General features: G+C 42.5%; 2 protein-coding genes across 4 annotated transcripts in view; both read left to right on the top strand.

Annotated features, from left to right (window-relative positions):
- Positions 1-17,193: 17,193 nt before the first annotated feature.
- Positions 17,194-19,204, top strand: LOC124040227 (60S ribosomal protein L38). Of its 2 annotated transcripts, none has more exons than XM_046357197.1 (5): positions 17,194-17,263; positions 17,469-17,495; positions 18,144-18,204; positions 18,412-18,534; positions 19,132-19,204. In XM_046357197.1, the coding sequence occupies exons 2-5, from the start codon at positions 17,493-17,495 to the stop codon at positions 19,155-19,157; spliced, it is 213 nt and encodes a 70-aa protein (XP_046213153.1). In that variant the 5' UTR covers positions 17,194-17,263; positions 17,469-17,492; the 3' UTR covers positions 19,158-19,204. The 2 variants fall into 2 exon arrangements, with proteins under 2 accessions (XP_046213153.1, XP_046213152.1); XM_046357196.1 differs by lacking the exon at positions 17,194-17,263 and adding an exon at positions 17,278-17,295.
- A 3,295-nt stretch (positions 19,205-22,499) lies between these two features.
- Positions 22,500-27,911, top strand: part of LOC124040226 (protein tweety homolog 2-like) — a 113,884-nt gene continuing 108,472 nt past the window's right edge. For both annotated transcript variants that reach the window (XM_046357195.1, XM_046357194.1), the window contains exon 1: positions 22,500-22,931. In XM_046357195.1, coding sequence (XP_046213151.1) covers positions 22,803-22,931 — 129 coding nt within the window. In that variant the 5' untranslated portion in view covers positions 22,500-22,802. The remainder of the gene's footprint in view (positions 22,932-27,911) is intronic.

Genomic DNA, 27,911 nt, shown 5'->3' with positions numbered 1-27,911 from the left:
GATTATTTATAATTTTATGGGCATAATTCAATTGAACATGCTTACATGCTTACCACAGTAGTTTTGCCACTAAATACCAATTAGACTCCTACAATAGGTAATTATTTCCAGTTTTCACAATAAGATATGTTGGTGGTGGGTAGTACTGTGAGAGGTAGTGCAAAGATCTGAATCTGGCCCTATTTTTTATTTGATTGGTCTTTTGAGCAATCACATCAGATCTTTTCATATTTTATATTTTTCTGAGCTGATCTGATTGGTCAAAATACCAAATAAGGGAGAGAAAAAAGTTAAGACCTTTGCCCAATTATTGGCAAAAGAGCTGATCTGATCAGTCAAATAAATAATTAGTGGAGAAATATGAGAATTGGGTTGCCTGTGTAAACCCAGTCTAGCCTACTGAGAGCATTAGCAAAGTCACAATTGATGGCTTTTTCCAAAGTATGCGTAGAAGCTATTTGTAAATGCAATTCTAAAAGACTGGCTCGTTTACAGTTCATTAATCCAATAGGAGCAGATTGTTCAAGGTAATAATTACTTTACTATTTTCAATACAGTATAAATAGCATTGTGTTATTTCATCTTGATAATCCCCTATATCAAATTGAAAGAACAGTCCCAACTGTCTGGCCGCGTTTACCCAGGCCTGGCAGCCCAATTCTGATATTTTTTTCATTGATTGGTCTTTTGACCAATCACATCAACTCTGAAAAAGTTCTGATGTGAAAAGATCTGACGTGATTGGTCAAAAGACCAAATAGTGAGAAAAAAAATCTGAATTGTGCTGCCTGTGTCAACACAGCCTCTGTCCTTCAGAAATTAATTTTCACGTTTGATTATATGTCAAAAAGATGTGACCACCAAGCCGATTGGCCCTATTTAATACAGGCAGACAAATTTTGATATTTTCCCCAATTATTGGCAAAAGATCTGGTCTGATTGGTAAAAATGTCAATTAGTGGGAAAATATTGTAATTAGGCTGCTTGTGTAAACACAGCCATTGATATGGTACAGTGTACATGGGTAGACAGTGCCACCCATGTTTCGCATTGAGAATCATGTCACTCCATTCATGATGGGTTAGTGCCCTCTGCTGTTAGTTATCTAGAACTGCATGGCACATGTATGTTGTCTCACTCGCCAAGCATGAAACAGAAATGGAGGACAAACAGAATTAAAGGAATTATTGTATGAAAATTATATTGTTTTCTCAGCAGGCAACAATTGTTGTGTCTTGCTGGGATAACAATCTGTTTTGGTCTCTTTAATGAGAAGGAAATTATAGAATATCCCTGACTTGCATCCAATTCAATGCTCTTCGAAATGGTAAAAACTAAGAAAATCGAAAATAACAGTGAGGAGCTAGACATCAATACCAGAAATTATTTTAATAGTTTTCTATTTAGCTGATTGTGCTATATGATTATGAATCTCAACCTACATCGGCCTGCATCGCTTGACACAGAGGTAGGAGTACATTTGAAAAAAGATTGAAAATAATTTCCTTATTCTACAAACAATGGGAGGGGGGGTATATGGGCCTGAGCTGTGTACGTGGGCTGATAGGCTGATATATCAGTATACTAGCCTCTGTGTTAATTAAGTAGACCAAGCAGTGTTGTCTGGATGCATCCCAAATGGTACCCTATTCCCTTTTATAGTGCACTATTTTTGAGTCATTTGGTACTTAGCCACTCTGATAGTGCAGAGTGTATGTCCCCGCAGAGACACACTAAGGTGTCAGTTAAACTCACACCATTAAAGACAACCCTCTCACTCCAACGCATAGAGAGACAGAAGATGTACATGATTGACAGAGGGGGGGGGGGGTACATCATACTTGAACTCACGAATACAGAACAGCACCGTTGAACTGGTAGGGCTTATTAATATATCTAGATAGAATAGATTTATGGAAGAGCTGGGGTTGGGGGGAATTTCACAGGATTTTCAAGGCTACTACGTCAGGATGAACTCCTTGACAAACCCATTGTTTAAAATATGCTAATTGAAAATAGGCTACTGAAATAGTCATTCCTGTAAATAGCCCTATTTGTAGGTATATAGCTCATTTGCATACATACAGTACGTTACTGAGATCGCAAGGGACAAAATGAATACATTGAAACAATGTACAGAAAACTCTATACAGAATGAGGAAGTGAAAGCAGTAGAAGAAACGTAATTCAATCACACCAACAAGAAAGGACAAATATGATGCAGTTCTGATGCACAGATTTGGTTATATGGTTTGCTTATATGATTGGGCTATAAACTGTACACTCTGGCTTCTAAACTCAAAATGTGATTACTTTCACGCTCTTCATCTCAACTATGAAGACATGAGATATGTTCAACAGCCATATGAGTACCTACCACACTTAGACTGAGGCTTACTAGAAGACTGTTTTTGACTGCAAACCAGTGAATGATCTGTCTTGACACTTGTGTTAATATAAAGATAAAAGATAATTGCCCTCTTAAATCATTCAAACGATTGGTTCATTTGTAACGGATGTGAAACGGCTAGCTTAGTTAGCGGCGTTTCAATCGGTTATGTCACTTGCTCTGAGACCTTGAAGTAGTAGTTCCCCTTGCTCTGCAAGGGCCGCGGCTTTTGTGGAGCGATGGGTAACGATGCATTGATGCTGTTGACCCGGATTACTGGTTGCTGCGGAAAAAGGAGGAAGGTCAAAAGGGGGGTGAGTGTAACGGATGTGAAACGGCTAGCTTAGTTAGCTGCGTTTCAATCGGTTACGTCACTTGCTCTGAGACCTTGAAGTAGTGGTTTCCCCTTGCTCTGCAAGAGCCGCGGCTTTTGTGGAGCGATGTGTAACGATGCTTCGAGGGTGACTGTTGTTGATGTGTGCACAGGTGTCCACATAGGCCTACATCTGGAAAGCCAATTCTATATTTAGTCAGGTAATATTCCCATTTATACAATGTTTTGATTTACCGTTAACAAATGCATATAGGTGTATTTCATGCTATTTTATTTCATATTTTTGATGTTTTCACTATTATTCCACAATGTAGAAAATAGTCTAAATGAAGAAAAACCCTTGAATGAGTAGGTGTTCTAAAACTTTTGACCGGTAGTGTATATCAGATTATCTATCATTTTATGGGCAAATTTCAATTGAACATGCTTATATTACCACAGTAGATTGGGCACTAAATACAAATTAGACACCTACAACAGGTAATTATTTCCAGTGACTTTCAACGTGGCACCGTCATAGGATGCCACCTTTCCAACAAGTCAGTTTGCCAAATTTCTGCCCTGCTAGAGCTGCCCCGGTCAACTGTAAGTGCTGTTAATGTGAAGTGGAAAGGGCTAGGAGCAACAACTACTCAGCCGGTGGGTAGTGGTAGGTCACACAAGCTCACCGAAAGGGGCCTTCGAGTGCTGACGAATGTAGCGAGTAAAAATAGTCTGTCCTTAGTTGCAATACTCACTTCTGAGTTCCAAGCTGCCTGTGGAAGCAACTTCAGCACAAGAACTGTTTGTCTTGAGCTCATTGGAATGGGTTTCCATGGCCGAGCAGCCGCACACAAGCCTAAGATCACCATGCGCAATGCCAAGCGTCGGCTGGAGTGGTGTAAAGCTTGTCGCCATTGGACTCTGGAGCAGGAAAGGGAGGACCAACTCCATATTAATGCCCATGATTTTGGAACAAAATGTCCATGTAGTGTATAATCACTTCCCAAGTCGACCCCAACGTATGCTAAATGAAAACGGCTCATGGCAGACCACCCAGACCTGACCCCGCCAGATGTGACAGTCTGTCCCAGCCGTATGCACCCTGTGGGCTACACTGGAAGCAGTGACTTCCAACTGATAGAACCTCACAAAAGTGTGTGGTGATGCCCAACTCACCGCAGCACAAATATCTCCTATAGTCGACCCTTTAAACAACAGTCAAGACCCTGCCAGACCCCTGGTGGAGTGGGCATGTGCACCGCTAGGTAACTCTTGCCACTTGCTGCTATACGCCACGGAGACAGCCTCCACAATCTAGAGGGTGAAATAGTTCAGCACCTCAGGAATAAATTCCAGTTGGCTCTTCATAGCTGAGCATTTAGCGGTTGAGACAGCAGGTCCGGTAGAGAGAGACAGGATCAAACAGCAGGTCAAGGGACATGGTAGCACTTCCGGTGTGTCCTGAACAGGTCAGGGTTCCATAGCCGTAGACAGTAACTGCAGAGACTGGATCTGAACCGACCAGGTGGACTGGAGACAAGGATAGCCAGGAGTCATCAGGCCAGGTTGTCCTGAGGCATGGTCCTAGAGCTCAGGTCCTGCATCTTTTATTTAAGTGTAGACTAAGCCCTATAGGTTTGTAACTTCACATGATTTAGCCTACTTGTCAATCCAGATCTGAATATTTGATATCCTTTTTACTGTACACTGTTGATAGTCATTTTTTACAAAGCTAAACACTGAATGTTCAACTACAAGGATATGGTCAGGTTGACACTTCTAAGTCACAATAACACAGAAGTTATAATCACACACACTTAATTTAGGTTAGTGTGGAGTTAAGGCTTTGTCATTAAAATTATATCGTGCCTGTCTTTCAGATCTGCCAACTAGGCTCTGTGGGTGACCGGTAACCGTGTTTCCTCCAAGCTGTTCCTGGCCTGCAGTGGCACGCTGGGACTTCCATAGGCTTGTAGACCTGAAGCAGTGTGATGTGGTCCAGGTAATTATCACACACACGTATACACACTCAATCTATCACTCATTCTGTTTTGTTGTATAATTATTTTCACTTAAGAAAATTCTGCCTCTCTCTTTTAGATCGGACACCCCTATTAGCTCAACCACAGCCCTCACAGCTGCAGTTGTCTGCCCCTGTGCCTGCTACACCGGCCGCGACAGGTGATACAGGTAATTATCACAGACATGCATACAGACATGCATACTCTCCCTCACTTGAGGCTCTATTCAATCACATCCGCTTTAGCCGCGACATCTGCCTAGCGGTTGTTTTGGAGGTGTCTTAGTTGGTTGTTTTGGCAGTGGAGGTGGAACTGTGTTAGAGCTGTCAAATCCACAAGCGGCTCCTGGCATTATCCCTAAAGAAGACATTGGTATTGGCTGCACGGAGTCGCATTAACACAAATCTCATGCCCTGTTTACAAGTTCAAACAGTGGAATGTGAGACGTAATCTACACCTCCATTGGGATGATAGAAACCCTCATTATTTAGTTTCATGATTTTTCATGTTGAGCGTAATTATGTGTATGTAGCCTAGACTTCTCCGTCTGAACTTGTAACATGAGTAGGATGGTGTAGTTTCATGACAATGATCAAGAGCAGCTGCTTACCGACTTGACAGATCCAACACAGTTACACTTCAGACACCTCCAATACAGGCCTTACACACTCATTCAGTCTGTTTAGCTGTATGATTGTCAGTTAAGAAAATGGTGAATCTCTTTTAGATCTGAATCCCCCACCAGTTCAGCTGCAGTCATGAAGTCCTCTGCTGTGGTATTTAAATTACCGGCAGCACCAGGTAATACTTCACTGGCCATGAAGAGAGAAACTTTTGAGGATTCCCTGATGGATATAGGTTATTCAGAATTACAGTGGCTTGGGAAAGTATTAAGACCCCTTGACTTTTTCCACATTTTGCTACGTTACAGCCTTATTCTAAAATATATATATTTTTTAAATTCCTCATCAATCTAAACAGAATACCCCATAATGACGAAGCAAAAACAGGTTGTTTGACATTTTTTATAAATTAGCAAACATTTCTAACTTAAACATTACATTTACATAAGTATTCAGAACCTTTACTGAGTACTTTGTTAAAGCACCTTTGGCAGGATTACAGCATCAATTCTTCTTGGGTATGACACTACAAGCTTGGCACACCTGTATTTGGGGAGTTTCTCCCATTCTTCACTGCAGATCCTCTCAAGCTCTGTCAGGTTGGATAGGGAGCATTGCTGAACAGCTATTTTCAGGTTTCTCCAGAGATCTTCAATCTGGTTCAAGTCCGGGCTCTGGCTGGACCACTCAAGAACATTCAGAGACTTGTCCCGAAGGCACTCCTGCATTGTCTTGGCTGTGTGCTTAGGGTCATTGTCCTGTTGGAAGATGAATCTTCACCCCAGTCCGAGGACCTGAGTGCTCCGGAGCAGGTTTTCATCAAGGATCTCTGTACTGTTCAGCTTTGCCTCAATCCTGACTAGCCTCCCAGTCCCTCCCACTGAAATACATCCCCACAGCATGATGCTGCCACCACCATGCTTCACAGTAGGGATGGTGGCAGGTTTCCATTTACATTTTACATTACATTACATTTAAGTAATTTAGCAGACGCTCTTATCCAGAGCGACTTACAAATTGGTGCATTCACCTTATGACATCCAGTGGAACAGCCACTTTACAATAGTGCATCTAAATCTTTTAAGGGGGGGAGGTGAGAAGGATTACTTATCCTATCCTAGGTATTCCTTAAAGAGGTGGGGTTTCGGGTGTCTCCGGAAGGTGGTGATTGACTCCGCTGTCCTGGCGTCGTGAGGGAGTTTGTTCCACCATTGGGGGGCCAGGGCAGCGAACAGTTTTGACTGGGCAGAGCGGGAGCTGTACTTCCTCAGTGGTAGGGAGGCGAGCAGGCCAGAGGTGGATGAACGCAGTGCCCTTGTTTGGGTGTAGGGCCTGATCAGAGCCTGGAGGTACTGAGGTGCCGTTCCCCTCACAGCTCCGTAGGCAAGCACCATGGTCTTGTAGCGGATGCGAACTTCAACTGGAAGCCAGTGGAGAGAGCGGAGGAGCGGGGTGACGTGAGAGAACTTGGGAAGGTTGAACACCAGACGGGCTGCGGCGTTCTGGATGAGTTGTAGGGGTTTAATGGCACAGGCAGGGAGCCCAGCCAACAGCGAGTTGCAGTAATCCAGACGGGAGATGACAAGTGCCTGGATCAGGACCTGCGCCGCTTCCTGTGTGAGGCAGGGTCGTACTCTGCGGATGTTGTAGAGCATGAACCTACAGGAACGGGCCACCGCCTTGATGTTAGTTGAGAACGACAGGGTGTTGTCCAGGATCACGCCAAGGTTCTTAGCGCTCTGGGAGGAGGACACAATGGAGTTGTCAACCGTGATGGCGAGATCATGGAACGGGCAGTCCTTCCCCGGGAGGAAGAGCAGCTCTGTCTTGCCGAGGTTCAGCTTGAGGTGGTGATCTGTCATCCACACTGATATGTCTGCCAGACATGCAGAGATGCGATTTGCCACCTGGTCATCAGAAGGGGGAAAGGAGAAGATTAATTGTGTGTCGTCTGCATAGCAATGATAGGAGAGACCATGTGAGGTTATGACAGAGCCAAGTGACTTGGTGTATAGCGAGAATAGGAGAGGGCCTAGAACAGAGCCCTGGGGGACACCAGTGGTGAGAGCGCGTGGTGAGGAGACAGATTCTCGCCACGCCACCTGGTAGGAGCGACCTGTCAGGTAGGACGCAATCCAAGCGTGGGCCGCGCCGGAGATGCCCAACTCGGAGAGGGTGGAGAGGAGGATCTGATGGTTCACAGTATCGAAGGCAGCCGATAGGTCTAGAAGGATGAGAGCAGAGGAGAGAGAGTTAGCTTTAGCAGTGCGGAGCGCCTCTGTGATACAGAGAAGAGCAGTCTCAGTTGAATGACTAGTCTTGAAACCTGACTGATTTGGATCAAGAAGGTCATTCTGAGAGAGATAGCGGGAGAGCTGGCCAAGGACGGCACGTTCAAGAGTTGGAGAGAAAAGAAAGAAGGGATACTGGTCTGTAGTTGTTGACATCGGAGGGATCGAGTGTAGGTTTTTTCAGAAGGGGTGCAACTCTCGCTCTCTTGAAGACGGAAGGGACGTAGCCAGCGGTCAGGGATGAGTTGATGAGCGAGGTGAGGTAAGGGAGAAGGTCTCCGGAAATGGTCTGGAGAAGAGAGGAGGGGATAGGGTCAAGCGGGCAGGTTGTTGGGCGGCCGGCCGTCACAAGACGTGAGATTTCATCTGGAGAGAGAGGGGAGAAAGAGGTCAGAGCACAGGGTAGGGCAGTGTGAGCAGAACCAGCGGTGTCGTTTGACTTAGCAAACGAGGATCGGATGTCGTCGACCTTCTTTTCAAAATGGTTGACGAAGTCATCTGCAGAGAGGGAGGAGGGGGATTCAAGAGGGAGGAGAAGGTGGCAAAGAGCTTCCTAGGGTTAGAGGCAGATGTTTGGAATTTAGAGTGGTAGAAAGTGGCTTTAGCAGCAGAGACAGAAGAGGAAAATGTAGAGAGGAGGGAGTGAAAGGATGCCAGGTCCGCAGGGAGGCGAGTTTTCCTCCATTTCCGCTCGGCTGCCCGGAGCCCTGTTCTGTGAGCTCGCAATGAGTCGTCGAGCCACGGAGCGGGAGGGGAGGACCGAGCCGGCCTGGAGGATAGGGGGCATAGAGAGTCAAAGGATGCAGAAAGGGAGGAGAGGAGGGTTGAGGAGGCAGAATCTGGAAATAGGTTGGAGAAGGTTTGAGCAGAGGGAAGAGATGATAGGATGGAAGAGGAGAGAGTAGCGGGGGAGAGAGAGCGAAGGTTGGGACGGCGCGATACCATCCGAGTAGGGGCAGTGTGGGGAGTGTTGGATGAGAGCGAGAGGGAAAAGGATACAAGGTAGTGGTCGGAGACTTGGAGGGAGTTGCAATGAGGTTAGTGGAAGAACAGCATCTAGTAAAGATGAGGTCGAGCGTATTGCCTGCCTTGTGAGTAGGGGGGAAGGTGAGAGGGTGAGGTCAAAAGAGGAGAGGAGTGGAAAGAAGGAGGCAGAGAGGAATGAGTCAAAGGTAGACGTGGGGAGGTTAAAGTCGCCCAGAACTGTGAGAGGTGAGCCGTCCTCAGGAAAGGAGCTTATCAAGGCATCAAGCTCATTGATGAACTCTCCGAGGAACCTGGAGGGCGATAAATGATAAGGATGTTAAGCTTGAAAGGGCTGGTAACTGTGACAGCATGGAATTCAAAGGAGGCGTTCCGATAGACAGATGGGTAAGGGGAGAAAGAGAGAATGACCACTTGGGAGAGATGAGATGATCCAAAGTGGCATAGTTAACGCCACCACCCCAGTATATACTGACCAGAAGCTAGTGATATATTTACATCATTTCCCATCAATTCCCATTATTAAATGGCTGGAGTGTCAGTGTCAATGAGAACACGTTAGTGGTGGCGGATGGCCTTGAGATAGAAGAGTCTCTCGGTCCCAGCAGTAGGAGCGGGGTGAACAGGCAGTGTTATCTGTGGTGATCCATAACAACGTTTCCCTGGAGGGCAGGTAGTTTGCATGTGCCAAGAAGTCGAGGGACTGGAGGGAGGTGATACAGCCCGCCAGGCTGAGATGAACTCTGCCTTGTTGAATAGCCGCAGATCGGCAGTTCCAGAGGCTTGGCCGAGATCGGCAGTTCCAGAGGCTACCGGAGACCTGGAACTCCACGTGGGTCGTGCGCGCTGGGACCACCAGATTAGGGTGGCCCGCCTGGCCACGTGGTGTGGAGCGTTTGTATGGTCTGTGCAGAGAGGAGAGAACAGGGATAGACAGACACATAGTTGACAGGCTACAGAAGAGGCTACGCTAAGGCAAAGGAGATTGAATGACAAGTGGACTACACGTCTCGAATGTTCAGAAAGTTAAGCTTACGTAGCAAGAATCTTATTGACTAAAATGATTCAAATGATACAGTACTGCTGAAGTAGGCTAGCTGGCAGTGGCTGCGTTGTTGACACTACACTAATCAAGTCGTTCCGTTGAGTGTAATAGTTTCTACAGTGCTGCTATTCGGGGGCTAGCTGGCTAGCTAGCAGTGTTGATTACGTTATGTTGCGTTAAAAGAACGACAATAGCTGGCTAGCTAACCTAGAAAATCGCTCTAGACTACACAATTATCTTTGATACAAAGACGGCTATGTAGCTAGTTATGTAGCTAGCTACGATCAAACAAATCAAACCGTTGTACTGTAATGAAATTAAATAAAAATGTGATACTACCTGTGGAGCGAAGCGGAATGCGACCGGGTTGTTGAGTGCGGAAGTTCTATTCGGTAGACGTTGGCTAGCTGTTGGCTAGCTAGCAGTGTCTCCTACGTTAAGGACGACAAATAGCTGGCTAGCTAACCTCGGTAAATTAAGATAATCACTCTAAGACATGATGCTTGGCATTCAGGCTAAAGAGTTATTTTCATTTCATCAGACCAGAGAATCTTGTTTCTCATGGTCTGAGAGTCTTTAGGTGCCTTTTGGCAAATTCCAAGTGGGCTGTCATGTGTCTTACTGAGGAGTGTCTTCAGTCTGGCCACTCTACCATAAAGGCCTGATTAGTGGAGTGCTGCAGAAATGATTGTCCTTCTGGAAGGTTCTCCCATCTCCACAGAGGAAATTTAGAGCTTTGTCAGAGTGACCATCGGGTTCTTGTTAACCTCCCTGACCAAAGCCCTTCTCCCCTGATTGTTCACTTTGGCCTGGCTGCCAGCTCTAGGGAGAGTCTAGGTGGTTCCAAACTTCTTCCATTTAAGAATGAAGGAGGCCACTGTGTTCTTAGGGACCTTCAATGCTGTAAACATTTTTTGGTTCATTTCCCAGGATCTGTGCCTCAATGGCAATTCCTTCGACTTCATGGCTTGGTTTTTGCTCTGAAATGCAGTGACAACTGTGGGACCGTATATAGACAGGTGTGTGCCTTTGCAAATCATGTTCAATCAATTGAATTTACCACAGTTGGAGACCAATCAAGTTGTAAAAACATCTCAAGGATGATCAATGGAACCAGGATGCACCTGAGCTCAATTTTGAATCAGGTCTGAATACTTATGTAAATAAGGTCAATTTGCAAACATTTATAAAAACCTGTTTTCACATTGTCATTATGGGATATTGTATGTAGATTGCTGAGAAAAATATATATATTTTAGGATAAGGCTGTAACATAACAAAATGTGGAAAAAGTCAAGGGTTCTGAATACTTTCCGAGGAAATACACATATGCTCACTCACACCAACAGACGTTCACACACAAAACATTTCCTTCACAATGGCTATTCATGTCTGGCTCCGGTAAACCAAGACAAAATTCCCTATTGGGGTGAAGGCAGACACTGGTTTTGAAGTTCACATACGGGGCTACCTCATCAAGTGACCATGACCGACTCATGTCCGCTACATTCCTCCCCCCCCTTGACCTCCTCCCCCATGAGAGGTCACCTCACATTGGGTGTCATTGTAAGACACAGGATATGATCCACAACTGCAGTCCAAACTCAAAGTAGACAGCCTTCAGCCCTAAACCCTGTGCCCTTCAATGACCTTCTACATCGTCACATCCAATGGGTGCCTTAATAAATGTCCCTTGCCCAAGCGAGGGATAGTGATAATCGGAGAGGCTACGTCCTTGGTGGAAATCTTGAAGTTGCAGACAGACAGACAGACACAGACAGACAGATAACCATGGACAAGAAAACAAACTACAGTGCTAGCTATCAATCTAATAATGGTAAACTGGTTGATGTGTACTTTTTATGACTGTCTCGCACAATGTTATAAGCTATCTATCTTGCTCAATGTTAAGCTTGAAAGAGGTTGCCTGGCAACAGCATCACATTTCTACATTGGCAAAGCAGTAATACACTCAGCCAAAATTATTTTTTCACTTGAAGTATACTCACAATAACTAATAGTACTGTATGTAGTATAGAGTGTGATAGTATGCCATTACAAACACAATTAAAGTGGAACTGATAGCATCTTAGTAACATGAAATCTTCTTAAAATATGTTCATATACACCCCCAGGAAGAATATGACACTTAAAAAAAAATCTATAGCAATATACAGGAGGAAAGTGGCCTAGCATTCGGACAATTAATAGATATGCAGTAAATACAACTTAATTAAATACAACTACGAAAGGAGTTGAACTGGCTTGTTGAGCAAAATGTCACTTCCCTTAGAGCACTATCCCACCTCTTTTAAAATAAGGAAAAGCACTAAATGAAATATCTGATATAAAATTATACCCTCTTTAAACATGGCCATTGTGTTCAACCTTGGTTGTGGTGTTTTCACATTGTCGTGTGGCATAGAAAAAGAGATTAGTTACGTTGTTTTTAATCCCTCCAATCTCAATTGTATGTTTTGTATATGTTTACACCAGTATGAGATTAGAATGCATCACTGGGCAGCACTATGAATGTAAAATTTGAAAAGGCAAAACAAGAAGGTCATGATGCCTTGCGTCCGACGTGGCACTCTGTACCCTCTGTAGTGCCCTAATTTTGGGCTCTGGTCAAAAGAAGTGCCCTATATAGGGACTAGATTGCCTTTTGGGACACAAGCCCAAGAGCCTCACTTCGGCCTCAGTCATCGAGGGGAGAGAATTCTTGTATTAATAAAAATAAGATGAAAGACAAATGTTATTGTACAATTCCTCCATCGTATGACAAATTTGTCTCTGTCCTTGTAAACTATGATTATCAGGCACGGACTGTCATCTCAACATATGCTCTCATCTATAGCCCAAATGCTTTGTACAATGAGCTTAGACATAGTTTCTTCTAGATCAAATCAAATCAAATTTATTTATATAGCCCTTCGTACATCAGCTGATATCTCAAAGTGCTGTACAGAAACCCAGCCTAAAACCCCAAACAGCAAACAATGCAGGTGTAAAAGCACGGTGGCTAGGAAAACTCCCTAGAAAGGCCAAAACCTAGGAAGAAACCTTTGTGGGGTGGCCAGTCCTCTTCTGGCTGTGCCGGGTAGAGATTATAACAGAACATGACCAAGATGTTCAAATGTTCATAAATGACCAGCATGGTCAAATAATAATAAGGCAGAACAGTTGAAACTGGAGCAGCAGCACAGTCAGATGGACTGGGGACAGCAAGGAGCCATCATGTCAGGTAGTCCTGGGGCACGGTCCTAGGGCTCAGGTCCTCCGAGAGAGAGAAAGAAAGAGAGAATTAGAGAGAGCATATGTGGGGTGGCCAGTCCTCTTCTGGCTGTGCCAGGTGGAGATTATAACAGAACGTGGCAAGATGTTCAAATGTTCATAAATGACCAGCATGGTTGAATAATAGTAAGGCAGAACAGTTGAAACTGGAGCAGGAGCATGGCCAGGTGGACTGGGGACAGCAAGGAGTCCTCATGTCAGGTAGTCCTGGGACATGGTCCTAGGGCCCAGGCCAGTTGAAACTGGAGCAGCAGCATGGCCAGGTGGACTGGGGACAGCAAGGAGTCATCATGTCAGGTAGTCCTGGGGCATGGTTCTAGGGCTCAGGTCCTCCGAGAGAGAGAAAGAAAGAGAGAAGGAGAGAATTAGAGAACGCACACTTAGATTTACACAGGACACCGAATAGGACAGGAGAAGTACTCCAGATAAACAAACTGACCCTAGCCCCCCGACACATAAACTACTGCAGCATAAATACTGGAGGCTGAGACAGGAGGGGTCAGGAGACACTGGATAGCATCACTTGCCTTTGCCCCATTTGTATATACTTAGTAGTGAGGTTTTTTATAGAGAACTACAATGATTGCAGGCATAAGGCTGTAGGATAAGACAAAGATCTGTTTATGCTGTTGAAAATGTATGATGGTCATCTTGCTCTTTGAACATAATACGTACTACAGTAAGTCTGGCATCGCGCCCCAGAACCTGGATACAAACTCTAGCAATTCGTTGTTTGTCATTTGAACATTGAGCACCAGTCACATACCCTGATCCTAGTATGTTTCTGTCACCAGCAAAACAAATTGTAGATATTGTACAGAAAATTGGTATGAATTGTGTTATTTTTCTCTGTTACACAATTGTATTGAGCTCTGATGAAAGAAAAAAAAACAATTGAATGTTGTCTTTCTCCATGTTTTTTTATGAGTTCATTTAACATAATTTTAAAATATGTTTATGTATTATACAGTTTATCACATAGAAATTGTTTTAATCTAAACCAAAGTGTTATTAAAAGAAGAAAGAAATCTATCTTGTATCTAAAAGTAGACTTGTGTATGATTGCATCAGTAATGGATAAGGTGTAACCAGCAAAATTACTCCTTGAGTTAATTTTTATAATTCGTTTTTTTTTTTTTTTTTCTAGTAAGAGCAGATTGTATGTTTTGGAATTGATTTTGCATGACACTTGACACTTAAATCATAACGTTTATTCTTAAATCAATTCATAGACTTTTTACATAAAATATGAGTATGACGACATGTATTTATCCCAGTTTACCCTTATGGTAATTTATTGTCTGTAGAACATTTGTAATGCCATGAATGTTTTTCTCAATGTGATTCCTATGGGCAAGAATAAGGAGAATGTAAATACTGTCTGTGCTGAATTCATTCATTAATCTTCCTAGTCTTCTCTCTGAGTAGATTATCAATGTTTCTCTATTGGAACAAGCATACAGATGCGCTGAATCATATTTGTTCCCAGTAAAATGTGTCAAACCATCTATGTTGTTTGCATTTCTAATAAACTACCATACCGTAGCTGTACTTTTTAGGCTCTCTACAAGATGCTGACTGGATATCATAAGGTGAATGCACCAATTTGTAAGTCGCTCTGGATAAGAGCGTCTGCTAAATGACTTAAATGTAAATGTAAAACATCAGTCTCATCCAGGACCGGAGTCTACGCAGACCGGTGCACCATATCCAATCAGAGGTACAGTAGCCATATGCAAAAAAAGTAATTTGCCACAAAGTGTCATGGCACATTTCCTCTTCTTCTGAAGAGGTGAAACAAGGATCAGACCAAAATGCAGCCTGGTAAGTGTCCATGGTTTTAATAGGAAAACTCAACATGAACACAACTACAAACCGTGAAAAAACAAAAATAGTCCCGTGTGGCACAAACACTGACACAGGAAACAATCACCCACAAAATACCCAAATAATATGGCTGCCTAAATATGGTTCCCAATCAGAGACAACGATAGACAACTGCCTCTAATTGAGAACCAATCTAGGCAACCATAGACATACAATTACCTAGAACGGTACCAGCCACAAACTTACAAAACCCCTAGACAAGAAAAAAACACATAAATCCCCGATGTCACACCCTGACCTAACCAAAATAATAAAGAAAACAAAGATAACTAAGGCCAGGGCGTGACACAAAGGCCTGCCATCATTCACTTTGAACTGGAATGTGGGTTTACACGCAGTTCAGTTGCAACAGCACGGCTTTAGATCATTAGAATTCATTTGACAAAAGTCACAAAATATACTTTAATGTATTTCTGCAAACATGTAACTAAATACCACGGGAGTCCTCTTATATTTGGGAACTTTACAGTTCTATTTTTAGACCTTTATTTAACTAGGCAAGTCAGTTAAGAACAAATTATTATTTACAATGATGGCCTTCACTATTGCTCAAACTCTCAAACTTTTTCAGCTAGTTGGCCATCATAATTGCCTGACAATGCATACGGTGTTGTCCCAACCAAGCACCCAAGCTAACTGGCTAAAGTTGGCTAGCTTGCTAGCTAGCTAGCTACTTCCAGACACAAATGAAAGAACACCTCACTGACCATTTTAGTTGACCTAGCAGAGCTGGTTAAGCTGTTAATATGTTATATAGAGTGTCCATGACTAACTATTACATTTTTTTGCCTATGTTTACTGACACCGGTTATATTCAGCAGGTGATTGGTGTTGGTATTCTGTGCTCTGGCACACTCGGACAAGAGTGCTCTGAAATCAGAGTAGATAGCTTGCCAGACTGAATTTGCAAATTAAAGAGATATGCTACCTGGATAACAGTCGTTCAGCATAGCTAGCTAGCTATCTGCACCTGTACATAGCCCATCTATAATTTAGCCCAAACAACTACCTCTCCCTCTACTGTATTTATTTATTTTGCTCCTTTGCACCCCATTATTTCTATCTATACTTTGCATATTCTTCCATTGCAAATCTACCAATCCATTATATTTACTTTGCCACCATGACCTTTTTTTGCCTTTACCTCCCTTATCTCACCTCATTTGCTCACATTGTATATAGACTTATTTTTCTAATGAATTATTGACTGTATGTTTGTTTTACTCCATGTGTAACTCTGTGTTGTTGTATGTGTCGAACTGCTTTGATTTATCTTGGCCAGGTCACAATTGTAAATGAGAACTTGTTCTCAACTTGCCTACCTGGTTAAATAAAGGTTAAATAAATAAAAAATCTAGCTAATGTGTTTTTTGCTTGCTACATAAATAGATACGCTAGCATATTAGCCACATTATGACTGACTTGTGATCATTGCTAGTTTGATTATATTGACATTCCCAGCCTTAGGTACACTTGTCAGTCTTTGTCCAGAATATTGAGTCATTGAACCTGAAACCGTTAATCCCGGATGGAGGCAGCAAACAACGTCCCAGGCCAGCTGTGATATACAACCTGATAGCAATATTTTTTGGACTACCATGAAATGAATTGGTGAATTATATGAATCATGTATTGAACCGCATCCATCTATTCTGCCAACAATGCCTTAGTGTATGTCATGGAACTTTGAGTTAAATATAACCTATTTTCAAAACCTCCTATGAAGCTTGTTTTGTAACATAAACAGGGAATTTGACTGATATTATGATTGTCTGTTTGTTTCATATCTGCAAAGCAGTACAAATGCTATCAGTTTCCCGCTTTAATGTTTAGGTAAGGAAACATTTGTGAAAGAGAAAGCAAAAAGGAAGAGAGAGAGGACGAATTTGTCAAAACAAAAATCTGTCTTTCTCCAGCAGGTGGTGTTTTTTCGTTGTTTCGCCCACCAATCACGGAGTTTTTGTATGGAGGTCAATGTGAGTGTTGAATTTGGCCAACAAAAACATGTATGGCTTATTTGGTCGAATTGAAGTTTTGTAATGCTTAAATTGTTTGGAGTGTACTTGATATAAGTAGGACACATGACATCACAGCAACAGTGAGAAGAAGAGAAAAGGTTATATAGGAGTTGTCTCGAAATGGCTATGCATATTAATTTCATGAGGCTAGTAGCATAGCGTCTCGCCATTGAATACCGGCGGTTGACGTCAACAACCGTCATCGAATAATCAGGACAGTGTCGCTTAGTGGAGAACAACTCCAGGTGTTAGGGCGGAAAGACATACCAGTACATCCATACTCTTTGGAGAAAGTAGTCCGTATTACATTTGTCCTCCATGAGTCGCCGTAACTTGACTATAAAGATTGCGTCAGCGGAAGTTCCATCCTCTTCATCCCCTCTCTTGCAGGCTGTGTAAGTTGCACATTTTCCATACATACAGAATGGAAAGTAAAATCATTATTCATCCTTCTTATAACTGACAAATATGTCCACGAAATAATTCAACAATGATCTTAGAAATATTAGTCCACATAAATCCGTAGTTATTTGGTTTTCCATTGATTGCTATTCGACTTTAAATATATGTATACTAACCCTTGTTTCTTCCGTGTTCCAGGCTTCAGTCCGCAGACACCGCACGATGGTGAGGACCGTTTTCGCTACATTTATATATATAATTGCACGATAAACAACATTTCATTAACCTAGTGTGGATTAACGAAAATGGGCATAACGTTACCGCTAATTTATCTTTGCCGTGTTGTCACAGCTAGTTATGGTAGCTAGCCGAGTAGGCTAATCGCTTGTACGGGCCACAGCCTGTGCGGCCTTAACGGTCGCCAACTTTAGTACATTGTTAACTAACAAACTGAGGTGGTGTAATGTCTTTCGTTAACGTGAACTGAAAGGTCAACAAATCCAGCGGTAATAATTTGCATTGAAAGGCATATCTGTCAGCCATGTTCTAGTTAGTAGAGCATGTCTTCGCAAGTTGTCCAAACATCACAGGCTGTCTCGTGCATGTGATGCATTTACACGCTTGCCAGAATAAGGATGGACCTAGTGCTAATTTTCGATTTAACCAGAATCTTTAGTTCCACCGGTCCACTGACAATCTTCATATTACGTTTACTTAGGTATTCTCCCCATGGCTAGTTAACCACATTGCTAACATAGCTAGTTATCATGCCATATTAAGGTCCTTACGTTGAGGTTACCTCTGGTTGGGTGATTAGTCGTTGCAGAAAATGGTATAGCTGCTGTGTACTTATTCTTACATGTTTTGTTTTAGCCACGCAAAATTGAAGAAATAAAAGATTTCCTGCTTACAGCAAGAAGGAAGGATGCCAAGTGTAAGTATTGCGTTGTTGCCCACTACTCTGCTCTTCTGACTTTTCTGACGGGCTAAAGCTGATGGTATTTATAGTAATTTAAGTAAGCATTTCACTGTTTACGAAGCATGTGACTAATTTGATTTCTACACCCACATAGTATTTTGCATTGAAATTCCAACTGCAAACCATGGTGTTGAATGTTCAGATTCATCTGTTGTCCCACAGCTGTAAAGATCAAGAAGAACAAGGATAATGTCAAATTCAAGGTGCGTTGCAGTAGGTACCTGTACACCCTCGTCATCACGGACAAGGAGAAGGCCGAGAAGCTGAAGCAGTCCCTGCCCCCAGGTGAGATTCTCATCTTTCATCACATGGAATGTGGATAATTGTGTTGGGATAGTAAAACAGATGCATCTTGCGTTTCATAGGTACGTCTAGAAAGACCTTGGTCCCGAAGAGTAGTGACAATGTCCAGTCTAAAGATGTGTATCTCTTGTCAATGCATAGTAGTTACAAATTGAATGTGGTTATGAAGTAATCCTATTGGTTGTTGTGCAAGTTGTCCAAACACTACATGCTGCTTGGTGCTAGTGGTGCATTTACACGCTTGCTAGAATAAGGATGGGCCTAGTGCTTGATTTCGACTATCAGAAATTGAGTTCCACCGGTTCACTGACATGTGTATGCCTAAATGTTTTGAGCTGTCAATCTGGACAAAACGGAAAAATAGGTTTTTAGGCGGGATGGGTTCTGATAGAAACACTGCTTGCCTCAAGTTGTCAAATATCAATACCAAATCTAGAGATTAAACATTCTACCCTTTCCTGAACACTAGTGTTTCTAGTCATGTAAATATTTCATTTGTAACTTTACCACTGAAAGTATGCAGTGAGGATGGACACAATGCACATGTAGTTTTTAACCATCTCTCATTTCTCTCTTCAGGTCTGGCTGTGAAGGAGCTCAAGTAGAGGACCATCTTTGTGTACAGTGAATTGTAATAAAAAGAGGAAAACCATTTTGTCTTGGTTATGTTGTGCCACTACAGTACATATGTAAATGCTTTGTGGCTCGTAATTGAACGGGGCATTAGTGAATGTATGCCCAAATAAGTTACTATGGATTCATTTAAAATGCTGGTTTCCCAGACAGATGAGGCCTACTCCTGGATTTGAGTGCTTTCAATTAAGATTCTCAAATGGAAAATAGTCTTTAGTCTAGGACTAGGCTTACTTGTCTGAAACTGGCTCTAAAAATAAGAAATGACATGGATCTGTGAAGTTGTCAATTCAAAGTTACTGACTAGATGGGCCCAATACTCCAGAAATAATGTAATCGGATCGCAATTGGTGGCTACTAGCGTGGTGACTGCTTACACCTATCCAATCTCTTGTCGACTTGAGTTACAGTTCAAATAAAGAAATCTGTCAATTGCAAGAAATTCATTAGGTACTAATCTATGCATTTCACACAACCGGGCTGGGGGATCCAGGTCCAGCCAATCAAAGTGAGTTTTTTTTAATAGAGAACCTAGTTTCATCAGCTGTCCAAGTGGCTGGTCTCAGACAATCCCACAAGTGAAGCTGGGTGTAGAGGTCCTGGGCTGGCATGGTTACCTGTGGTTGTGATGCCGGTTAAACATACTGACAAATATTCTAAAATGACTGAGGTGGCTTATTGAGAAAATGAACAATTATTTCTTACCACTTTTTCCTCTTCAATTTGTAGTTGTCATGTCCCATCGCTGTACCTCCCCTACGAACTCAGGAGAGGTGATGGTTGAGAAGCCATGCATCCTCTGAAACAACCATGCCAAGATGCACTGCTTCTTAACACTGCTCGCTTAACCAGCACTTTAGACTGCAGCACCACCTGGGAGGCCCGAACATTCAATTCTCTGTTCTTGCAGTCAGCATGCCAATTGCATGTGCTCTTTAAGCCAGAAACGTGGCATGTTGGGCACATTTTAGTGGCCTTATATTGTCCCAACAAGGTACACATGTGTTTAATCAGTTTCTTGATATGCTGCACTTGTCAGGTAGATGGATTATCTTGGTAAAGGACAAATGCTCACTAACGAGGATGTAAACAAATTAGAGAAATAAGCTTTTGCTTATGGAACAATTCTGGCATCTTTTATTTCTGTTCATGAAATATAAGACCAACACTTGTATATTTTTGTTCAGTATAGTGAAAAGCATGAGCTGAAGCCCCCCCCCCCAAAAAAAAGAATTCGCACACAGTTATGCTGATCCTGGAATTGACCTGGGCCTGGTTTCCAATAGCAAGGGAATTTGGGTGTATGAGTTTAAACATGCATCTTACTTTTTCCACCACTAGTTTACCCAATGGCTTTTCATACCTTAGGGACAAGAATATTATAATAGATGTAGGCTATTGTAGAACTCTTCTGATGGCTAGAGTGGTAAGGAAAGTGAATGTCCACATGCTAATTGTGGCTATTATTGAAAGTCTTAAGTTTGGCAGGCTAAATTCCTTAAGTGTGATTAACTAAAGACCAGGCAGTGTATGGCACAATAGACATGCATGTTTATGGGTAAAATGCTGGATTTCTATACCAGCTGTCAGACCAGTGCATAGTGATCATAATCGGTCTCATAAGACTCATCCACTTCATAGAATGTTCATGTTTGGTACAGTGTTTTAGTTTATCTGACACTGTTGGAATGACCATAGCATTGGCTACTGTCTACAACAAAGTAGACTAGACAGACCGCCTCACCACTGTGATCTGCTTGGATAAAAAGTTTTGCATCCCAAATGGCACCCTATTCCAAATATAAAACCATTTTACCAGAATCCTATTCCCCATACTATATAGGGTGTTCGCAATAGGGGAATTAGCTCTTCTGGTTTTGGAGAACCCACTATGGATGCTGTCAATACTGGGGCAATGTACAGAAGCTGATTGAAGACTGAACACTTGGCCAAATATTGAAAATGCAAATCTTATACAGAAGCAATTTTCTGAAGTACAGTGCATTTGGAAAGTATTCAGACCTCTTGACTTTCCCAATGTTGTTACTTTACAGCCCTATTCTAAAATTGATTAAATATTTTTTTCCCTGCATCAATCTATACACAATACCCCATAATGACAAAGCATGTTTGTCATTTATAAAAAATAAAAAAAAATCAGGAAACCCTTTACTAGGCACCTTTGGCAGCAATTACAGCCTCAAGACTTCTTGGGTATGACACCACAAGTTTGGCACAACTGCATTTGGGGAGTTTCTCCCATTCTCTGCAGATCCTCAAGCTCTGTCAGGTTGTATAGGGAGCGTCGCTGTACAGCTATTTTCAGGTCTCCAGAGATTTTTGATGTGGTTCAAGTCTGGGCTCTGGCTGGGCCACTCAAGGACATTTGTCCCTGCAGAACCACACCCAGTGACTGTCCAGCTTTTGCCAACAACCTTTCTTTCTCAGGGGGCTGTAAACCCAGACCAGCTCACCAGACTCAGAGTTCCTCCCCCAGGTGTGCACATGATTATTTATTTTCTGCCTCACACCTGCGCTCATAAGCTGGTCATTGGCGAAAGTGTGGGCTGTGTCCAGGGGGTCCTGGAGTCTCCTGGCATACTCCCTGAACGCCATCTCTGCAGGGGTGCAGATTCATCCTCTGAATGGCACACATACACAATCAATGTCTCAATTGTCTCAAGTCTTAAAAATGATTTGTTAATTAACCTGTCTCCCCCCCTTCATCTACACTGATTAAAGTGGATTTAACAGGTGACATCAATAAGAGATCATCGCTTTCACCTGGATTTACCTGGTCAGTCTATGTCATGGAAAGAGCAGTTGTTCCAAATGTTTTGTCCACTAAGTGTGTATATATATATATCTATATCCTGGTTTCTGACATTACTCATTCTGATACTTTTTAATGTATCTTTTTTTTTGCGGATTGTGTGTATTTTTTGTAATAAAAAAAATGTGCTAGGTATTACTGCATTCATTTTTGGAGCTAGAAGCACAAGCATTTCGCTGCACCTGAGTTAATATCTGCAAATCTGTGTACATGACCAATAAACGTTGATTTGATTTGTTGCTTATACATTGCTTTGACATTCAGGAAAAAAACATCTTATTAAAATATGTCTATCTTTAGCCTATAAATTGCATCTTTCTATTCCATACTTTTTCCCATTCTACTTATTTTCCTTAGACTACCATTCAGGTTCCTGGGATATGTCTATGCTCCCTGCAGGTTTTGCGCGCCTTCGCCTCGTGTCCCGTGCCCCTTATTCATGCGCGCTCCCGTATAGGGACATTTCTTTTCTGTGGTGGGATCGCTCAAATGTGAACGACTGGACCAGCGGACAGGATGGCCGTGGCTGAAACGGCGTGCTAATTTTATTTTTCCCAGATAATCTTGAGATGCTTTCCTTTAACGACTTCCCTGCATCTTTTGTCTACTGTGCGTTTCAACGGGTCTACACTATCCAGCATGCTTTTCCATAATAATAGCTTATTATTGCTTTGTTACAGAAGACGGAACTGATGAGGATACTTCCAGCAGCAGATGAGCTGTCTGTTTACTAAAGACAATAAACGAACTGTACTAGATCTTGGATAACAAAACTAGTGCCGGGATGTCTTCGATACGGGATGATTATATTGCACCTTGGTGGACTTATTGGCTACACAATTTTCCTCATGTCAACCTGAACTTCCAGCCCATCGATAACACCTTCTCCCCACAGGATCAGAACTACCAGCAGGTTAGTTGTGCAGACTCAGATTTGACCCACGCCGGGTCTCATTATCTGGATCCCAAATGGAACCTTATTAGTGCACTACTTTTCACCAGGACCCATAGAACTCTGGTCAAAACAAGGGTTTAAATAAATATATGTGATGTGTTATTGGATATGGTCTAAACCCCAAAAAGATCCCCTTCAATCAGGATGATCAAATTAACCAATTCCTGAATCTGATCATTTCTGACAACAGCAGAAGTTTGATAGGCCTATAAGGACAGTCTGCAATGCAATGTTTATTTGGAACATTACATTTAATCTGTGTTATTACAAATTTAATATCATGTCATTTCTGGGCTACTCTATATCTCTCAGCTGACTATTCTCAAATGTCTATTATAAACTGGGTGGTATGAGCCCTGAATGCTGATTGGCTGACAGCAGTGGTATATCAGACCATATATGACAAAACATTTATTTGAACTGCTCTAATTACATTGGTAATCAGTTTATTATAGTAATAAGGCAACTCTGTTTTTTTACATGGCCAATGTACCAAGGCTAAGAGCAGTTCCCAGGCACTCCGTGTTGTGTCGTGGTAAGGAACAGCCTTTAGCCATGGTGAATTGGGCATATACCACACCCCCTCAGGCCTTATTGCTTAAGTATCTTGCTGAAAAATTTGGGAACCCCCAGCATGTTTCTATGGCTTAATCCCAAATGCCACCCTACTATTCCTTATATAGGGCACTACTTAATGAAAGTAATCCTGTGTGAACATCAGACTCAGTATATTTCAAATGTATCTTAGAATCACACATAACAGAGTTGAGGCTTGTAGTTTTTACAATAGCAGAAATCTGTTTAGCTTTTGGCTTGGGTTGAACTACAGAGACCGTGCACATTGTTTCCTGAAACCTCTAAATGGCTAATCAAGCCTTGGGATGAGTAATGTTTCAGCTGTTACTTTCCACAAAGACTGGGTTTATTTAAAGGATTCTGTTATTTTCTATAGTGTAGAGTCAGTGTAGAGTAGACAGTCTAAAATAGGGGCAGACACCATACAGTACTTTTTCAAAGCAGCTATAGTGAGACACCCACTCTATGTCTGCTGTTTGTAATTAAGTCGTTATTGTGGAACCTTTGCAGTGGGGGTGAACAAGTTTAATGGGAAAGCGTTAGGAAGAGAGAAAGGGATAGTGAGCGAGCAGAGAGGGGGTAGAGAGATGAGGAGAGAAAGTGGGAGAGGAGCTATGTTGGTCCAATGTGGCTCAGTTGGTAGCGCGTAGCATTTGCAATGTCAGGGTTGTGGGTTTGATTCCTACGGGGCACCAGTATGAACAAATATGGAATCGTATACACTCACTACTGTAATTTGCTTTGGATAAGGTGGTCTGCTAAAATACCCACAGTAGAAATCAGAAATTTACCTACACCTTAGCCAATTACATTCCAACTCTGTTTTTCAAAATTACCTATTTTAGGTCAGTTAGGATCACCACTTTATTTTAAAAATGTGACATGTCAGAATAATAGTAGAGAGAATAATTTATTTCAGCTTTTTTTCCCTATCATCACATTCCCAGTGGGTTAGAAGTTTACATACACTCAATTAGTCAACTCAGCAAAAAAAGAAACGTCCTCTCACTGTCAACTGCGTTTATTTTCAGCAAACTTAACATGTGTAAATATTTGTCTGAACATAACAAGATTCAACAACTGAGACATAAATTGAACAAGTTCCACAGACATGTGACCAACAGAAATGTAATAATGTGTCCCTGAACAAAGTGGGGGTCAAAATTAACAGTCAGTATCTGGGGTGGCAGTGCATCTCCTCCTCATGGACTAGACCAGATTTGCCAGTTCTTGCTGTGAGATGTTACCCTAATCTTCCACCAAGGCAGCTGCAAGTTGCATTTCTGGGGGGAATGGCCCTAGCCCTCACCCTCCGATCCAACAGGTCCAAGACGTGCTCAATGGGATTGAGATTTGGGTTCTTTGCTGGCCATGGCAGAACGATGACATACCTGTCTTGCAGGAAATCACGCACAGAACGAGCAGTATGGCTGGTGGCATTTTCATGCTGGAGGGTCATGTCAGGATGAGCCTGCAGGAAGGGTACCACATGAGGAAGGAGGATGTCTTCCATGTAACGCACAGCATTGACATTGCCTGCAATGACACACCGCCCCAGACCATGACGGACCCTCCACCTCCGAATAATTTATCCCGCTCCAGAGTACAGGCCTCAGTGTAAAGCTCATTCCTTCGACGATAAATGCGAATCCGACCATCACCCCTGCTGAGACAAAACCGCAACTCGCCAGAGAAGAGCACTTTTTGCCAGTCCTGTCTGGTCCAGCGACGGTGGGTTTGTGCCCATAGGTGACTTAGGCGTCTCACAGTATGGACATTGACATTTATTGCCCTGGCCACATCTGCTGTCATCAGGCCTCCTTGCAGCATGCCTAAGGCATGTTTACCCAGATGAGCAGGGACCCTGGGCATCTTTCTTTTGGTATTTTTCGGAGTCAGTAGAAGGCCTCTTTAGTGTCCTAAGTTTTCATAACTGTGACCTTAATTGCCTACCGTCTGTAAGCTGTTAGTGTTTTAATGACTGTTCCACAGGTGCATGTTCATTAATTGTTTATGGTTCATTGAACAAGCATGGGAAACAGTGTTTAAACCCTTTACAATGAATATATGTGAAGTTATTTGGATCTTTATGAATTATTTTTGAAAGACAGGGTCCTGAAAAAGGGACATTTATTTTTTTGCTGAGTTTATTTTAGTTTATTTGTTTAACTTGGGTCAAGCGTTTCAGGTAGCCTTCCACAAGCTTCCCACAATAAGTTGGGGGAATTTTGGCCAATTCCTCCTGAAAGAGCTGGTGTAACTGAGTCAGGTTTGTCTGCCTCCTTGCTCGCACACGCTTTTTCAGTTCTGCCCACAAATTGTCTATCGGATTGAGGTCAGAGCTTTGTGATGGCCATTCCAATACCTTGACTTTGTTGTCCTTAAGCCATTTTGCCACAACTTTGGAAATATGCTTGGGGTCATTGTCCATTTGGAAGACCCATTTGCAACCAAGCTTTAACTTCCTGACTGATGTCTTGAGATGTTGCTTCAATACATCCACATAATTTTCCTTTCTCATGAAGCTATCTATTTTGTGAAGTGCACCAGTCCCTCCTGCAGCGAAGCACCCCCACAACATGATGCTGCCACCCCGTGCTTCACGGTTGGGATGGTGTCCTTCGGCTTGCAAACCTCCCCCTTTTTCCTCCAAACATAATGTTATTATGGCCAAACAGTTCTATTTTTGTTTCATCAGACCAGAGGACATTTCTCCAAAAAGTACGATCATTGTCCCCATGTGCAGTTGCAAACCGTAGTCTGGCTTTTTTATGGTGGTTTTGGAACAGTGGCTTCTTCCTTGCCGAGCGGCCTTTCAGGTTATGTCGGTATAGGGCTCGTTTTATTATTGTGGATATAGATACTTTAGTACCTGCTTCCTCCAGGATCTTCACAAGGTCATTTGCTGTCATTCTGGGATTGATTTGCACTTTTTGCACCAAAGTACGTTCATCTCTAGGAGACAGAACGTGTCTCCTTCCTGAGCGGTATGATGGCTGCGTGGTCCCATGGTGTTTATACTTGTGTACTATTGTTTGTACAGAGGAACGTGGTACCTTCAGGTGTTTGGAAATTGCTCCCAAGGATGAACCAGACTTGTGGAGGTCTACAATTGTTTTTCTTTGGTTTTTTAATTTCTTTTGATTTTCCCATGATGTCAAGCAAAGAGGCACTGAGTTTGAAGGTAGGCCTTGAAATACATCCACAGGTACACCTCCAATTGACTCAAATAATGTCAATTAGCCTATCAGAAGCTTCTAAAGCCATGACATAATTTTCTGGAATTTTCCAAGCTGTTTAATTTTAAGGCACAGTCAACTTAGTGAATGTAAACTTCAGACCCACTGGAATTTTGATACAGTGAAAATATACGTTAAATAATCTGTCTGTAAACAATTGTTGGGAAAATTACTTGTGTCATGCAATTGTTTTGTGTCATGCACGAAGTAGATGTCCTAACCGACTTGCCAAAACTATAGTTTGTAAACAAGAAATAGTTGGAGTGGTATGAAAAACGAGTTTTAATGACTCCAACCTAAGTGTATGTAAACTTCCGACTTCAACTGTACATACAGTGCATTTGGAAAGTATTCAGACCCCTTGACTTTTTGCACATTTTGTTATGTTTCAGCCGTATTCTAAAATGGATACAAAATAAATCCTAGTCAATCAATACACAATACTCCACAATGACAAAGCAAAACTGGTTTGTTGAAATGTTTGTAAATGTATTACAAACACAAAACGGAAATATCACATTTACATACCTTTTCAAAACCTTTACTCAGTACTTTGTTGAAGCACCTTATGGGTATGACACTACAAGCTTGAAACACCTGTTTTTGAGGAATTTCTCTCATTCTTCTGTGCAGATCCTCTCAAGCTCTGTCAGGTCAAATGGGAGCGTCGCTGCACTGCTATTTTCAGGTCTCTCCAGAGATTTTCAATCAGGTTCAAGTCCGGGCTCTGGCTGGGCCACTCAAGAACATTCAGAAACTTGTCCCGTAGCCACTCCTGCATTGTCTTGGCTGTGTCCTTAGGTTGTTGTCCTGTTGGAAGGTGAACCTTCGCCCCAGTCTGAGGTCCTGAGCGCTCTGGAGCGGGTTTTTATCAAGGATCTCTCTGTTCTATTCTCTGTTCATCTTTGCCTCGATCCTGACTAGTCTCCCAGTCCCTGCCTCTGAAAAACATCCCAACAGCATGATGCTGCCACCACCATGCTTCACCGTAGGGATGGTGCCAGGTTTACTCCAGATGTGATGAATGGCAATAAGCCAAACTTTAGCTGCCTTTTGGCAAACTCCAAGCGGGCTGTCATGTGTCTTATACTGAGGAGTGGCTTCCGTCTGGCCATCAATAAAG

Source organism: Oncorhynchus gorbuscha, linkage group LG07, assembly GCF_021184085.1.
Source record: "Oncorhynchus gorbuscha isolate QuinsamMale2020 ecotype Even-year linkage group LG07, OgorEven_v1.0, whole genome shotgun sequence".
Lineage (NCBI taxonomy): Eukaryota > Metazoa > Chordata > Actinopteri > Salmoniformes > Salmonidae > Oncorhynchus > Oncorhynchus gorbuscha.
Note: the sequence above shows the minus strand (reverse complement) of the source record. Positions and strands in the feature narration are given on the sequence as shown.